The following is a 17,307-nucleotide window of genomic DNA, read 5'->3' as shown; positions in this document are numbered from 1 at the left end:
AGAACCTTTGTTGAAGCAAGTATTGATTGAGATAGAATTTAAGTATTTATCATGTTGAAAAAATACTTATTTGTTGAATGTCTTTCTCATCCTCCCCATGTAAAGTGTCTATGTCTGACTCTTCTTGCTTTGCATCATACAATTGTATAGAGATTTCATATGTCCATATTGTGCATGAATATTATTTTAGTATAATAGACAGAATTCAAGTTTCTATTATTCTCCCCCGATCAGGTATCTATTCACAATATTATATGCATGCTTTGTTTTCGCTTGGAAGATTTTGAACTTTTTTGGTTTTTCTTGACGTTGAAATGCAATGAAAATGAATTATGGTTGTGTATTGCGTGCTTTCAATGATTGCAGGTGCATTGGAGTCAGCTCAATGCGGTACGCTTTTGGTTCTCTTCGCTTGTCTAGAAGGATTGGATAATTGTCTTTACATTATTGGTGATGATTGCTTTTTTATTTCATTGTAGATTATGAGCGAGTGGGTTTGAATATTATGTGCACGTCCTAGCAAAAAAACTAAAAAATACAAGATAATGTGAATGCCTTAAGTTTTTCTGCAGGGAAAGTAAGCAAGCAATGTTTTATGCCAAAGAAAAATCTTAAGAGTGGAAACAAAAAGACTCACTGGTCTTAATTTCTACTCATTGTTTTTAGAGCCTTTGAAAAATTCTTCGTGTGAAAATGATTAGTTTTGTGCTTCAGGAACTTAGCCTTGGAAATATTGGAACCTTGGCAGCCATGACCTTGTTGAAGCAAGTGGATTGATGAGAATAGAATTTAAGTATTTATTCATTTGTTGAAAGAAAATACTTATTTGTTGAATGTTTTCTCATCCTCCTCCATGTAAAGTGTCTATGTCTGACTCTTCTTGCTTGTTGCATCATACAATTGTATAGAGAGTTTCATATGTCCATATTGTGCATGAATATTATTTTGATATTATAGACAGAATTCAATTTTTCATATTCTCCCCCGATCAGTATCTATTCACAATATTATACGCATGCTTTGTTATTCGCTTGAAAGATTTTGAACTTTTGTGGTTTTTGTTCTTGACTTTGAAATGCAATGTGAAAATTGAATTTATGGTGTGTATTGCGTGCTTTCAATGTGATTGCAGGTGCATTGGGAGTTCAGCTCAATGGTACGCTTTTGTGGTTCTCTTCCTTGTCTAGAAGTGGATGTGGATAATGTTTACATTAGGGTTGGTGAGTTTGGATTGCTTTTTTTATTTTCATTGTAGATTATGAGCGAGTGGGTCTGAATATTATGTGCACGGTCCTAGCAAAAAACTAAAGAAAACAAATATAATGTGAATGCCTTAAGTTTTTCTGAAGGGGAAAGTAAGGAAGCAATTTCTTATGCCAAAGAAAAATTTAAAGAGTGGAAACAAAAGACTCACTGTCTTAATTTCTACTCATTGTATTTTTAGAGTTTTGAAAAATTCTTCGTGTGAAAATGATTTAGTTTTGTGCTTCAGGAACTTAGCCTTGGAAATATTGGGAACCTTGGCAGCCATGAACCTTGTTGAAGCAAGTGGATTGATTGAGATAGAATTTAAGTATTTACTCATTTGTTGAAAGGAAATACTTATTTGTTGAATGTCTTTCTCATCCTCCCCCATGTAAAGTGTCTATGTCTGACTCTTTCTTGCTTGTTGCATCATACAATTGTATAGAGAGTTTCATATGTCCATATTGTGAATTAGTGATGCTGCTTAAGTTATTAATCATACCTTGGAATGACTGTCGGGCAGTGTCTTCTACAGATATGCACGTAAATATTGTTTTCCTTTAATTTTTTATGATCAACTCTCATTGTGATTGGTGCTTGTGGTGATATTTTGGCTGAATAATTTTAGGAATGAAGAAAGGTTTTAGTTTTAGGAAGAAGAAACGTTCCATTTTTTGTGGAAGTTTGCTACTCATTTATTTTTAAAATTCTTGTACTTAGGAAAAAGTTCCATTTTTGACTTCTGTGTTTGGTTCCTTTCTTGCAGTGCATTATGGACAAAAAAGCTTGGAGATGGGATAGCCATAGAAGTCATGTGTATAAGTGTATTATGGACAGTCATGTGTATAATGTGACAAGTTGAGGTATAACTTTAAATTGTGACAAGTTTAAAATATTGTGATAAGTTTAAGAAAATTCAGCTTATATTCTTTGATATTCCAACTTGAAATAGTAGCGTTTGTAAAACTTATAGCAGGTTTGTGTATTCACCATCTACTGTAAAGGAAAAGGGCAGCAGAAAAAAAAAAAAAAAAAAAAAAAAAAAAAAAAAAAAAAAAAACTATGGCCGCGTTTTTAAAAACGTGGCTATAGACAGATTGAAGAAATATTAAAAGGGTTGTAGCCGCGATTCAAAACGCGGCTATAAGGATCTGTGGCCGCATTTGCTAAGCACCGTCTATGGCCGCACTTACAAACGCGCCTAAGACACTATCTATGGCCGCATTGATAAACGCAGCCTAAGACAATGTCTATGGCCACACTTTTCAAACGCGGCCTAAGACTGGGCCTTAGGCCGCATTTAAAAACGCGGCCATAGACCCGTTTTAGGCCGCTTGTAAAGTGCGGCCATAACCCATGCTTAGGCCGCATTTGAAAAGTGCGGCCATAGACCTCAGTCTTAGGCCGCGTTTGAAAAGTGCGGCCATAGACCCCGTCTGGGCTATAGTCACGGGGGGTTTGGGCCGCATTTGAAAACGCGGCCTAAAAAAACGCGGCCATAGGCCAAATGGGCCTATGGCCGCATTTTTTGGACTTAAGGCCACGTTTTACAAACGTGGCCTAAAGCCGTTTTTTTTGTAGTGAGTATTTAAGTTAGTGTTAGACATTTAGTAGTGCAAACATGTAGTTATAGATGTTTTTTCCTTTTGTATTTTTTTTAATCAACTTTTATTTTTTTAATAAATGGGGGTATGGCGCCCACTGTCTACTAAATGGATAAATAGTGTCAATGTAGTACTTTGTATCTTTATATCTATGCACCTAGAACCTTGGCATGTAGTCTAAATGTTTTTTAGGGAAAAAAAAAGTTTAAAAATTAGGTTGGGTCTATGGTTAGTCAGGTTAGGTCAAATTAACGGGTGGGCGGCGGATTGGCCCATTTTTTTATCCAAACCTATTTTTTTATTCAAACATTTTTTTTTGGTTAAAAAAAAATGGGGGTTAGATAGGTTACTCCAGCCCCTGGGAAGGCACCAAGATGGTAGTGGGGAGGGCGGCTCCCATGCCACATGTGTGGGGAGTGACTCTTTGACTTTGTGCGGTCCAATAGTACATGCATGCTTATATTGATAGCAAACGCATCGAATCACTCTTTACAAAAAATTCCCAATATCTTTTTCTTTTTTTGTAAAAATTTCCAGTTTTATTTATGAAGATTGTCACGCATTTGTTAGTGTATATATTTCATACAAATGGTCACTGTTTACGTTTTATTACGGATATTTGTACATAAATATCACACGGAAAAAATGAAGAGAAAGAATTGAGTGACAGATAGAGTGAGAGAGATATGAGAGGGGCGCCTTTACTGTAGCACCAGTACTGTAGCAATATTTGAATCTTTAGTGTAAAAAAATTGCTAAACTTTTGTTGGTTGATTACATAATCTAAAGCTGTGATTTATCATTTGAACTAAAGACAAACATCAAAGAAAAATAAAATTAAAAAAAAATAAAATAGAGAGGCAAAGAACTCTATAATATCTGAACTCGCAGAAATATAGAAGAGAGAGAGTGAGAGGCAATGAGATAGAAGATGCTCCATCTTTCTCTCTTTAATAAAGTTCAAACTTATGCACATTAGTAAAACCTTTTTTTTGTTTTAAAATAGCTGGGTTATGCAGTGTGCTTTATCTCTTAGTGCTTGTCTGTTAGTGTATTTAAAAATAAATAAAGTTGAGATAACTTTGAAATTAATTGATTAGTTGTTGAGATTTAATAAAGTTAGTTCATTGTAGTGTTGTGTTGTGCGCCTAGTATTTCAATAATTTGTAGGTTATTGAACATATTTGTAGATTATATTTTTGTACAATTGATTGTGCTGTGCATTTTTTTTTCCTGCTGTACAAGTTTTAGTTCTGTCCCTGCAAGCATTGCTTAAAATTATATAGAGAAAAAGCATTTACACAGTAGACTAGAGTAGAGTTTTCTCAACAATGTAATGATATGCCATGGGTTTTCATAGAAGTGGATCATTAGACAGTACTGTGTTTCAACTCCAACCTTTTCAGAACTTGTAAATGTAGAAATCTAGAAAACACATCAAATTGCAAGACGAAGAGAAATGGGGATATTGGATGTCCTTCCGATAAGAGAAACATTGTGCTGAAAATTTAATGTAGATAACAAAAACTGTCCTTTACGTCAGTGATTGGATCAGCGGAGCATATAATTTTACCATTTCCAAATTTTGATGTGGTCTTTCCATTTTGCAAAAAATGGAAAAAGAGGGAAGAAAACGTAAATAAATTTTAAAAAATTGCACAAAATATTTGTTATTTGAATTATAGTATAATACATTAATACAAAGTTGTATCTGAAAAATTAGCATATTCGAATCTGTATTTCGGAAATTTCAAACACGAAATTGTCATTGTATTTCTCATATTGACCATATAGAGAACCACCAATCTTACCTAATTTGTATGGTGTCCGTGGCCATTTCTCTAAGTTTCATAGACTAACGGATATTGACTTTGAGTAGGGGTTGCTTAGTGCCATTAATAACAAATGGACTAGTTCTCCCATAAAATATTAAAAAGAAAAAAGAAGAAGAAAAGGAGTAGGTTCAAATAAGACATATTGACTAGCTCAAACTTCACACACTATATTATATGTGCACCAGTTACTTCTTTCAGCATCCTCACCATTCTCTCTTTTTGTAATTTCATTAAACACATCCTACTAGCAATTCAAAAATGGAATCATCAAGCAACAGTGAGATAGCACATGAATTCTTCCCATTCTTCAAAGTATACAAAGATGGTCGTGTAGAAAAATTCATGGCTTCTGAGCATGTGCCCCCTAGTGATGACCCACACATGGCTGTCAGATCCAAAGATGTAGTAGTCTCACCGGAACCCGCAGTGTCAGCCCGTGTTTTCATGCCTTAGATATCCGACCCAAGTAAGAAGCTCCCTATCCTAGTTTACATGCACGGTGGAGGTTTTTCTATTGGATCCGCTTTCCACCCGGGTTACCACAAATATGTTAGTGCTCTCGTGGCAAAAGCCAATATCATAGCAGTCTCTGTGGACTACAGGCTAGCCCCCGAGCACTCAATTCCGGCATGCTACGACGACTCATGGGCTGCGCTTAAGTGGGTGGCTTCCCATGTAAATGGTGATGGCCCGGATCCATGGTTGAATAACCATGCGGACTTTGGGCGGGTCTTTTTAGCGGGTGATAGTGCTGGGGCAAATATTTCACATAACGTAGCGGTTCGGGTCGGGTTAACTAGTTTACCTGGGGTTAAACTAATTGGTGTGGCTTTGGTGCACCCATATTTTGGGGGTACGGAAGATGATAAAATGTGGCTGTACATGTGTCCGGAAAATAAGGGTTTGGAGGATCCTAGGCTAAAACCGGCCATAGAGGATCTAGCAAGGTTAGGGTGTGAGAGGTTGTTGGTGTTTGTGGCTGCGAAAGACCATTTGAGAGAGAGAGGGACATGTTACTATGAAGACTTGAAGAAGAGTGGGTGGAAAGGGACGGTGGAGATTGTTGAACATGAGGGGGAGAGCCATGTGTTCCATCTGATGAAGCCCAAATGTGACAATGCTGTGGATCTAATGGAAAGGTTGGTTTCCTTCATCAAACATGACTAAAGTATCATTCTTAGCTTAACCTTCGGTGATTTCAATGAAACCCTCATTTTCTTTTAGTGTGGGTTATGCTAGATATGCCGATTATATCATTAGTTTTTGATGCGGATGGAAGGTGTTCTTTTTCACCTCAATGTTGTAATTTTAACTAATAGTGGCTAAGATTTATCAATTAAGTTTACAGTTTTTTTTTTTTTTTTTAATTATAATAGTAATTTAATATTTATTTATTCTTTTATTTGAATGTCACATCAGTTTGTGTTGTTTTTTAGTATAAATTTTATAGTACTTTTAGCATTTTCTTTCACACAAAAAAAAAAAAAATTATGAATTAATAGAAATACAACACAATTACAATTCACCATTAAGTGAATGAAAATGCTAAACTAATATAAATTTTATGACAAAAAACTTACAAACTGATCAAAAAATATAATAAATTAATGTTTTAATAACTTTTATTTATTGATGACTTCGTTAGTTTGTAAAACCTACATAGTAAGTGATGGTGTAATGAAAATGCACAAGTTTTATCTCGTTCATATGGGTCATCCATGAGAAAAGAATGGAAAGATGGGATGCGTGAAGCATGCTCGTCTCCAATAACCTTGCCCGTTCTTAATAAAGGACGGATGAGTTCATTGGGCCCTGAGAGTATTGAGCTTTTGATGACTCAATTTTCCACCAGGCATAAGGGACGAGTTGCATCATTACGAGCCAAGTCCTCCACTAACTGTTATAGAACACATGTCCAAATAAGGTAACTTCCATGGCAGTTATGGAAGTTACCTTCGAATCTTCTGAACTTCTCGACAATAGGAACGGTTATTAAACAAGTAACCGTTTCCATGTATGCTATATAAGCATTCCCTTACAAAGAGATAATTCATTCAGAGACTTCCACAAAAATTGGAATCTTAGAAACACTAACTTTACCATCGGAGATTCTTGCCGGTCTTCCCCAGTTGTCTCTGATTTTGTGTTTGCTTTTTAGACTATCAAGTGCTCTTTGATCACGAACGCCCGAGACATTCAGCCTACTGATTTCTGTGATCACAGTAAGTATCACTAGCTCACTTTGGATGAATTAGTTTTATTAATTAGTAAGAATTAATAATAGATTTGAAATAAAAAATTATAACATAAAAATATAATATCATTTAAGTGATATTTAGATATTAAAAAGGGCCCTTTAAAAATTTTTGCCTTAGCTCTCAACTATCTTGGGCTGGTTCTTCTGATAGTGAGTCTCATGTTTGAGGTTCAACTAACAATTCCCATTCCTTCTAGATCTAGGGATGTATAGATAGAGTCGGCACTTGATTATTATTGATAAAAAATCAAGAAACCTAAGAAAATACATTTTGGGTCATTTTGTTCGGCCAGACATATCTTTTGTGTAAATAAGGAATTGACATGCAATATTCAATTTTAAGCATAGTAGTATTTTGGAACTTTAGTTTGTATTATAGATATGTTGAACCCTTGCCTTGTGGTCGATCGTTTTAGGGGTTAAGTTGTCTACCCGTCTTAACTGATTTTCCTCCACAGTCAGCATCCAAAATCTAGTAGAATGAAACATAGTTCTAGCAATTAGAGAAATGAGGAAGCAACTTACCCACTAGTGGCATCTAACACCCAAAGCTGTGTCCTCCCGCTCTCTAACTCACTTTTCTCCTTGCGTTACTAATTATTTAACTAATTAATTCTTTAATCAATGTTGATCATGTTTATATAATCTATCTGAAGATGTTTGTATTACTTTGTTCAACTCTTTTATATTCTCAACATTGCTGTATAGTTCCTTTGACCATGGTAAAATATTTATACTATCATTGCTCAACATATTTACTTTAGTTTTCTAAACTCTTTCTTATTCTTTGTTGAATATGATTCTTTTGCTTTGCTTTGCTCTATTTAAATTTGTTGAAATTATTTATATATACTGGCTAGATCTCGTGAGTTTAGTCTTGTTGGATTTTGAAGTTTAGCCTAATTGGACCCCTTAAGATCATGTTAATGGATTTCTTATTTTCACTTTGAAAACTCAAATTTGCATTAAAAAAAACAAGAGCTTGTTAGACCCCCAATTAAAAGATTACGGCTTGGTTGATTTTACTCTAACTTATCTGAGTGCAGAAGTAAAAGTAAATGAAGCGCAAACAACCGATACTACTTTAGTGCATAAACATGAACAACAAACAATAAAAGTAAAGCACAAGAGTAAAGGAAGAAAGATGCAAATATAAGATAATACGTCGATTTGTTATCGAAGAGGAAATCAAAGAACTCAGTGAAAAACCTCTCTACCGCCCTCCAAGTGATAAATCGATCCACTATACAATAAGTTGGGATACACAAATAGCCAGAGATCTTCCAAGCCTAATCTACCCAATGGACCTAAGCCCTGCAACTCTTACTCCAACAAGACTTATCGGAACCCTGTCTTGTCTAGCTTTCTGGATCTCGCAATATGTTCGATTGCATCTGCCAAGCCTCACCGGCTTTTTTTGGCAAATCTCCAAATCTTCCCTAACTCCAAAACACTCACTACACTCTGAAAATGTGTGGGTTGTGTTTGGTACAAATCTCTTCTTAAGGTATGACAATGGGAGAGGGAATGAGAAGAGATTAGAATGATTTCTCACTAAGGATGAGTAGCTCTCTCTCTAAAAGATGGGTGTGTGTGTGTGTTGTAGAAAACCTATCTAAGATTTTTCTCTCTGAATGGTCTTTATACATTTGTGAGTAATGAGGGTATATATAGTATGAGTAAAGGGTAAGAAAGTCATACTTAAAAATCCTCCAGGCAGAGTGTCTCATGGAAAGGCCTTACCGTGAGGGCCTTCCCGCGAGATACTCGCGAAATCCTTCAGGCTGGCATGACTCTTTAGCTTTCGGCATGTGCTTCTCATGTGGCTCTTTTGCAAGTTAGGTTCTAGCGAGACACTCGCAAAATCCATTGATTCTTCATTTTATACTTGATTATTCACCAATTTAATACTAAACTCAATATAATAAAATCTCACAAAATACAAGAAATAAAATTAAAGCAAATACAACACAATTTTGTCATAAAATAAAGCCAACATAAAATATAATTGTAAATCACAACTTTATACACTTTGTCATGGCTACTTTTTATCCTTGCTGGATACATTTGTTTGGCTCTAGTAGATACTTTTTTTTTAGCTTTTCTGTACATAATATTTTAAGTTTTTAACTTTGCTATATGCACTATAATGATTTCACTAAACACATTTTCTTGCTAGAAACATCATAAAGACTTCGTAAAATGTGCTAATTTGCTCTCATTAAATATGGCAATCTTGTCTCGTTGGATGTTGAATACTTATGTCTGACCTTGTTGGAAGCTTCTTGCTATGCTTTTCATGTAGGAGGGCCGGCCCAACAAAATTTGGGGTCTAAGGTAAAAATTTTATATGGAGCCTTTTTATATGTAAACATTAATTAAATAAAATTATATAATACTAGTTAAATTAAGATTAATTTGATGTAAATATAGAAATTGATAAATAATACTAGCTCAACTAAGGTTAATTTCAAATAGAAGATTGAATATTATAGTTGAATCAAAAGGAACTTACTTTAACTTGGATATATGACTATGCATAATTAAGTACAGTTGTAATCTAAATTTTAATTTTATATATTCTTTTTAAGAGAAAGAGATAGATAGATATTATTTGGTGTGTGGCTTAGTAGGAAATTAGTCATCATTGGTGATTTATCACATTTGCAGCATTTTATTAGAACATCTTAGGGTTTGATTGGGTTAAATTTTTATTGGTCTCCTATTTTAAAAGCCATGTTAGAAATGAAAAAGAAAAATACTAAAAATACTACAAAATATTCACAATAAATGTGATTATGACTGTAATTGATGAATTTCAACAACTTAATTTATTTGTGTTTGAATTACTTTTTTATGTGATTGGTGATATGTCAGTTAAATCTATAATAAAATTTGTGGTATTTTTAGCATCGCTCTTAAAAAAAAGTATCAATTATTTAAAAAATGTTATATTTTTATAAAATTTTGGGCTTTTTACTAAGGAAGATGGGGTCTTTTTTTAGTAGGAAATTTTTTATTTGTTGTGGGGCCTTAGGCCTAGGCCTAAGTTGCCTAGGCCTTGAGCCGGCACTGCATGTAGGCTTAACTTATCAGTTATCACCATTATCAAACTCTACATGAGAAGCTCCGGTGCCGTAAGAATATTTAGCAACCTATTTCAGTGTTGCTTAACACCTAATAAAAATACCGTTGGATGTCTTTCATTACAATTGAAGATCACATTCTCATATTTTGCAACAAAGGAGTTGTACGACTTTGAGTGGTGAAAAATGAGATATATAAGATCTAAGTTTTGAGTTAGGAGCAAACCAAACACCCCCAATAATCTAATTGCTTCCATAAAAGAAAAGCCTGTACTGCCAGTTTACTTTTCCTTATCATCTTTTCTATTACTTAACTTTCTATTTCATTTTTTTATTATTAAAGAAAAAGCACAACTGTGTGTGACTGTGATCTATAAATAACCATTGACATAAGTTCCATACTCAACTACCCCACGAGCTCGTTTACATCCCAACCATCATTTTAAATGCTTTTGCTTGAATGAAGTCTAGGCTTTCAGATAATTTATTTATGTATTTTGAGGACACAGGCTTCTAGTAGGGAAATATGTATTTTAGAATTGTATGTGAACCATGATCTTGCAACACATGCCCAACAAATAATGTACCACTTTTCTCAATGGATAGTGTGAATGTGTGATGCGCTAATCATACTCATTCTTTAGATTTTTTTTTTTCCCTTTTTTGAATAAAAAAAGAAAGGTTAAGATAATTAGTTATAGTCTTACAGAGCAATATTGTGTGTGTATATATATATATATATTGTTTTTAATGTAATAATTCTTAGTCACCTAATTTCTAACTCCCAAATTTTGTCAAACCTCCAATTTCCAGGTTTGGTAGAGTTAAAAATGGCAATAGACTACAAACTAAAAATGAGTGGCTGTACAGACTCATTATAAATTATTACACCAGATTTTTGGGATTTTATATATATATATATATATATATTTTATATTTATATATTTATTTATTTATATATTTATTAAACTTATCAATTTGAACTATCAAATTTTATTGATAAGTTTGATTGTAAAATATTATATATGTATTTATATATTATTGTAAAATATATATTATATATGTATTTATATGTTATTGTAAAATATATATTATATATATTTATATATTATTGATTGTACTGTTATACGCAATGCAGGTGTATATTGAAGTGGATGATTAGTTTCTAATTATTACAGGTTTGTCTAGATAATGCAGGAGTCGAAATTTGTAAGGCATTATATTTTTCGTAAAATTAATTCACAACCAAACATGAAAATTGATTTTCCGGAAAAAATGGATTTTATTTTCCGTAAAATGTTTACCTGAACCAAACATAAAAATTGATTTTCCGTAAAATAAAAAGTATTTTCCGTAAAATGTTTGACCGAACCAAACACCGGAATTGATTTTCCGTAAAACAATTTCCGAGATAGCCAAACAACCTCAATGCATTTTCCTTTTCCGGAAAATAGCATTTCCGGAAAATATATATTTTCCGGAAAATGTTTTACGCGAACCAAACGCAGCCTAAGTTACAAAATTTAACAGAAATTAAATCACATTCAGCTGTAAATGAAGAGAAAAAAATTCGTCTTTGTTTCACAATATTACCTTTTGAGCAGGAAGGTCAAGGTCCTTGCTCTCCTGAATAACTTTCCATTGGTGCTCACTAGAAGAAAAACCTTGTGCAAGCCCAGAGGTGCAGTAGTATCAAAGAATTGTTGCCTCAAGCTAGCAAACTACTTTTATAACAATAAGTCAATACGAAAAACACAATACACACGAAAATATATCTCACATGAGTGAAGTAGGCTAAATGGCCCAGTTCTAGGTATGCTTTTAATTGAAACCCAAATTCTTTGTAATGGGCAAATTAAAGGAATTTATATTGTTATGAACAGTGGTACTTTCAAGAAATCTCTTCTTTCTCATATTAATTTAGATGTTAATTAGTGGATTGGAATGAACCTAGTGCTTGGAGCCTTGTAATCTTCTTTTTTTTTTTTTTTTTTCTTTTTCTTTTTAGTTTTAGTTTTAGTTTTTGTTTTGTGGCTAAGTTAAGGGTAATTGCCCCTAGATCTTTCTAGCTATACAAGTTTTGGTCATGTTGGTTGTGCATGTAAATTATAAGGTTTAAAGGCAAATATATTATAGAGTCATAGACTATGACTTACCTTATTTTCTTTTACAATATTGGTTAAATTAGTCATAAAAAAGTCAAATCGAAGAATTTATTAAAAAATTAATTAATTAATTTGTTTAAAGAAGAGTAAAATTTAATTAGAATTTGTGTAGTGTTGATTTTTTTTTAATTACTTTTTTTGGTTAAAACTATGATTTTTAATTAGTTTTACTTAGCATATAACAAAAATCATATATATCCACACACACACACACACAAATAAATAAATATATATATATATATATATATATATGTTTCTATGTATGTGTGTATGTATGTATGTATGTATCTGCGTGTGTGTATAAGAAAAAAAAACTTTGTTATTAAAAAAATCTTCATAGGTTATATAAATAATATAAACTAAATAAAAAAAACTTCTTTTAAATTTATATAATTTCTTGGTAGTATAATGTTTATAGGAGCAGCATTTTTTAAACTTTTTTAAATTTCTAAAATAGAATTTACTTAGATTTTTGTTAGTTATTTCAAAAACTTATAGTGTGCTGCATTATTTAAAAAGGAAAAGGGAAAAAAGAAAAAAAGAAAAAATAGAGTATCCACTTAGCACAAACGCAAACTTAAAGAATAGAATTCTAATTATAGTATATAATATCTTTTTTAGGGAAACTTTGACAGTTTTATTAAGATTGCACTAAATCAGTATGATAAACATCTTCAACATTGGAGGAACATACTCCATCAAGACTGTGAAATTTATTATGAATGTTTAGATGATAATAATTAAATGTTTGATTAGTATATAATTTCACAACTTTTGTATAATATACTGAATGTCATTAGTTTTACATAGAATGACTCTTTGTGGTATACAAATTTTAGTCATAGCTTAAACAAATTCTATTACTTTCATTAGCAATGACTTATAATGGGCAATAAAGTTAATTTTTTGGATTTTTTAAAAAATTTAAAAATATTTGGCAATAAGGTTAATAATAATTTTAATGTCTTTTCTTATAATGAGTCAAATTGCAAAATTGTATTTTATTACTTATAGCACTTGCATTAAGCCAAATAGAATTGTTTGAATAAATTTATACTTTATTACTTATAATCTCATTAACTGCATTGGGCAAGTGCCTTTAATATATATATATATATATATATATATAATGGAAGAAATCGTTTTTTTTTTTTTTAAGTGTTTAGTTATACTTTTACTTTTATTTTTACTTCATAAGTATAAGTGCTTGTGAGGTGTGGGGGTAAAGGCCGATGTTCAAGTTTCTAGGAAAGAACTTCACACACATATACACACTTAGATTTAAGTTAGAGTAAAAATTCTATTTTGTATAAAAAGAAAAGAAGAAGAAGAAGAAGAAGAAGATATGATTGTAAGTGATTCAATTAATGGTTGTTTATTTATTTTGGGATAAAGAAGAGCTATGTAATGCTACTCAAGGCAAACTGAGACATTAAATTTCTCTCTCATTTGCTCCAAAGTTAAAGAAACCAAAGATATTTGTTTGGGCAGAAACATTCCATAGAAATTTAGAGGGTTTCTAATTTTCTGCTAGATTTGTTTGAATGATTTATTTTATTTTATTTTTTTTTTAAGAATATTTTTCGAGCTTTCTTGTATTTGGTACATGATAGCAATAGCATTGAAAAATATGGTGGAGAAGAAAACATAAGTTAGTCAAGAAAAGACAAAAATAAAAAAGATTATAGATTGTTAATAGTCTCGTTGAAAATATTCAGGATTGTAATTTTTCCTATCTATTGTAACTATTAAAATCGTAAAAAGGTAAAATACTATTTTCGCTTCTAAAACTTTAATAATAGGTTTTTTTTTTTTTTTTTTTTAATTTTGTTATCTTTCGTTTTCAAACTTTGTAGAAAGTTTTTTTAATAGTCTCTCCTCTTTATTTTCATTTCCTAGCCCAACCTAACTTGAAATTTAGCCCAATTACGAGGTCCTGAGCACAATAAGATAAAATACTAAAAATAATAATAGTACCTAACAAAATAAAAATAAAATAATAGGCCATCGCCTATCACTCATCACCACCCTTGAAAATCCAAATATATATATATATATATATATATATTTCCGTTTGGTTAGCGAGAAATCTCAGAGGGAGGAAAAAAATTAAAAAAAAAAAGAACCCGGAATAGAGTGTCTTTCGCTCATCTTAAAAGAAACCCACCTCCAAATTTTCAGTCTTGTTCGAGAATTCGGCTTTCTTACAGCTCTCTGTACACACAGCCAAGGCTGAGGCCAACAAAAGCCACCCTTTTTCACAAGGTAAATCTGTATCCCTTTCTCTGTTCTGTTGACGATTTATGGGCTTCTTATTTGGAGTCTCTGTTCTGTTGTAATGTGTCTTTCCAAGTTCACATCTATGGCATTTGTTGTCATGTTAATTCTGTCCTTGAAAAGTCGAATCAATGGTAGACACGAGTGAAAGTGACGTTACTCCAATTACAATAATTATGAAAAATTTTGTGTCCCTAGGCATTACTCATTTGTGATACGTTTATTATCCATTGATTTTTTTTTTCTTGAGATTTAAAACATTTGATTATGTGCTTGTGTTCAAGCTCAAGTGCTTGATATTGAGCACGACCTTGACTTGACTAATGAAGCAAGCTGACCTCAACTTCAAGCTTTTAGAAAAAAAACTCAATCCAAAGCTTTAGACTAAAAAAAAAAAAAAAAAACCGATCGGACTCACCGTTAAGTGTGGTGGTGGATTGGCGCTGAAATCGGCGAGGTGGTGGAACGGCGTTGAGTGGATCGGACTCGCCGTTGACTGCTGGTGGTGGAACGGCGTCGAAATGGTTCTGGGACTGCGTCGAACGGCGTCGAAATGGTTCTGCGTTCTTGGCTCGCTCAATGTCGCCGGCGTGGATCGGACTGCGTGGATCGGACTGGGTTGTGGGATTTGGATCGGACTGCGCGGATCGGAGTGGGTTCTGGGACTTGGATCGGACTGCGTGGATCGGTCCGTTTGTTCTGGGTTTCTCTTTTTTTTTTGGTGGATCGGTCCGTTTGTTGCTCTTTTTTGGTGGATCGGACTGGGTTGTGGGATTTGGTTGCTCTTTTTTTCTTTGTTCTTGGCTCTTGTTGAGTGTTTTCGGCTTGGTTTTCGTTCTCACTCGTTCTCTCAGAGGCTCTCTTCTCTTTTCTGTGTTTTTGTGCGAGACCCGGAAATGGTTTGCAGGTAAAATAAAAGCGTAAAACCATTTCCGGGTCAAGGCTGAAAATTTGGTCAAACTTAAGGCATATTTTCCGGAAAATGGATTTTCCTTTGCCTTCCAAACACATAGGTCAGGTGGTAAATGATTTCCTGAAATCATTTACCACCAAAACAAACGGACCCTTATTCGTTTGTTTGCACTTAACTATGGCCGGTGATTGAAGAAAGAACGACAAATGGCAGAAAGCACAGTAAGCATAGTTATACAAAATTTGATCTCGTTGTTAGTCCAAGAAGCAAAATTGCTTAAGGGTGTCCATGAAGAAGTTACAAGCATTAGACATGAAATGGAAATGATTCAGTCTTTTCTCAAGGATCACTACAAAAAAAAGGCTTTAGGCCACGTTTGTAAAACGCGGCCTTAGGTCCAAAAAACGTGGCCATAGGCCCATTTGGCCTATGGCCGCGTTTTTTTAGGCCGCGTTTTCAAATGAGGCCCAAACCCCGTGACTATAGGCCAGAGGGGGTCTATGGCCGCACTTTTCAAACGCGGCCTAAGACTGAGGTCTATGACCACACTTTCTAAACGCGGCCTAAGCACTGGGTCTATGGCCGCACTTTATAAACGCGGCCTAAAACGGGGTCTATGGCCGCACTTTATAAACGCGGCCTAAAACGGGGTCTATGGCCGCGTTTTTTAAATGCGGCCTAAGGCCCAGTCTTAGGCCGCGTTTGAAAAGTGTGGCCATAGACGTTGTCTTAGGCCGCATTTGTAAAATGCGGCTATAGATAGTGTCTTAGGCCGCGTTTGTAAAATGCGGCCACAGATCCCTCTATAGCCGCGTTTTGAACGCGGCTACAAACCCTTTAATATTTTATTAGTCTGTCTATAGCCGCGTTTTAAAAACGAGGCCATAGTTTTTTTTTTTTTTTTTTTTTTCTTCTTTCCTGCCCTTTTCCTTTACAGTAGATGGTGAATACACAAACACTGCTGTAAGTTTTACAAACGCTACTATTTCAAGTTGGAATATTAAAAGAATATCAAGCTGAAATTTTCTTAAACTTATCACAATATTTTAAACTTGTCACAATTTAAAGTTATACCTCAACTTGTCACATTATACACATGACTGTCCATAATACACATTATACACATGACTTCCTATGGCTATCCCATCTCCAAGCTTTTTGTCCATAATGGCGCTGCAAGAATGGAACCAAACACAAGAAGTCAAGAATGGAACTTTTTTCCTAAGTACAAGAATTTTAAAAATAAATGAGTAGCAAACTTCCACAATATACTCTTTTAAAAAGATTATCATTTAAATAGATATTATAACCAAAATCTTCCTAAAATTATTCAGCCAAAATATCACCACAAGTACCAATCACAATGAGAGTTGATCATTAAAAATTAAAGGAATTTCCTTGAGCTAAAAGCTTGTTACCTTTTCAATAAGCTGGAGAAGTATGAAACGAACAAAATATTTACGTGCATATCTGTAGAAGACAATGCCCCGACAGTCATTCCAAGGTATGATTAATAACTTGAGCAGCATCACTAAATTCACAATATGGACATATGAAACTCTCTATGACATGAGTGATGCAACATAGACACTTTACATGGGGGAGGATGAGAAAGACATTCAACAAATAAGTATTTCCTTTCAACAAATGAGTAAATACTTAAATTCTATCTCAATCAATCCACTTGCTTCAACAAAGGTTCATGGCTGCCAAGGTTCCCAATATTTCCAAGGCTAAGTTCCTGAAGCACAAAACTAAATCATTTTCACACGAAAGAATTTTTCAAAACCTCTAAAAATACAAATGAGTAGAAATTAAGACCAGTGAGTCTTTTTGTTTCCACTCTTAAGATTTTTCTTTGGCATAAAACATTGCTTGCTTACTTTCCCCCTGCAGAAAAACTTAAGGCATTCACATTATCTTGT

The 17,307-nt window shown here is 33.5% G+C and overlaps 1 protein-coding gene and 1 long non-coding RNA gene across 2 annotated transcripts; one reads left to right on the top strand and one right to left on the bottom strand.

Moving 5' to 3' along the window:
- Positions 1-4,818: 4,818 nt before the first annotated feature.
- Positions 4,819-6,024, top strand: LOC112015705 (probable carboxylesterase 12). The gene is given in 1 exon segment (XM_024048134.2): positions 4,819-6,024. A coding segment is annotated over 1 exon segment (909 nt). The 5' UTR covers positions 4,819-4,942; the 3' UTR covers positions 5,852-6,024.
- A 10,365-nt stretch (positions 6,025-16,389) lies between these two features.
- On the bottom strand, positions 16,390-16,960 carry LOC136069529 (uncharacterized). Its single transcript, XR_010630745.1, has 2 exons — positions 16,801-16,960; positions 16,390-16,555 (listed from the first exon to the last, which is right to left on the bottom strand). It is a non-coding gene; the product is annotated as an uncharacterized LOC136069529 (long non-coding RNA).
- Between the last annotated feature and the right edge of the window lie 347 nt (positions 16,961-17,307).

The sequence above is a fragment of the Quercus suber genome, unplaced genomic scaffold (assembly GCF_002906115.3).
Source record: "Quercus suber isolate HL8 unplaced genomic scaffold, Cork oak 2.0 scaffold_175, whole genome shotgun sequence".
NCBI lineage: Eukaryota > Viridiplantae > Streptophyta > Magnoliopsida > Fagales > Fagaceae > Quercus > Quercus suber.
The sequence above is the reverse complement of the archived record's forward strand: the minus strand, read 5'-3'. Positions and strand labels throughout refer to the sequence as shown.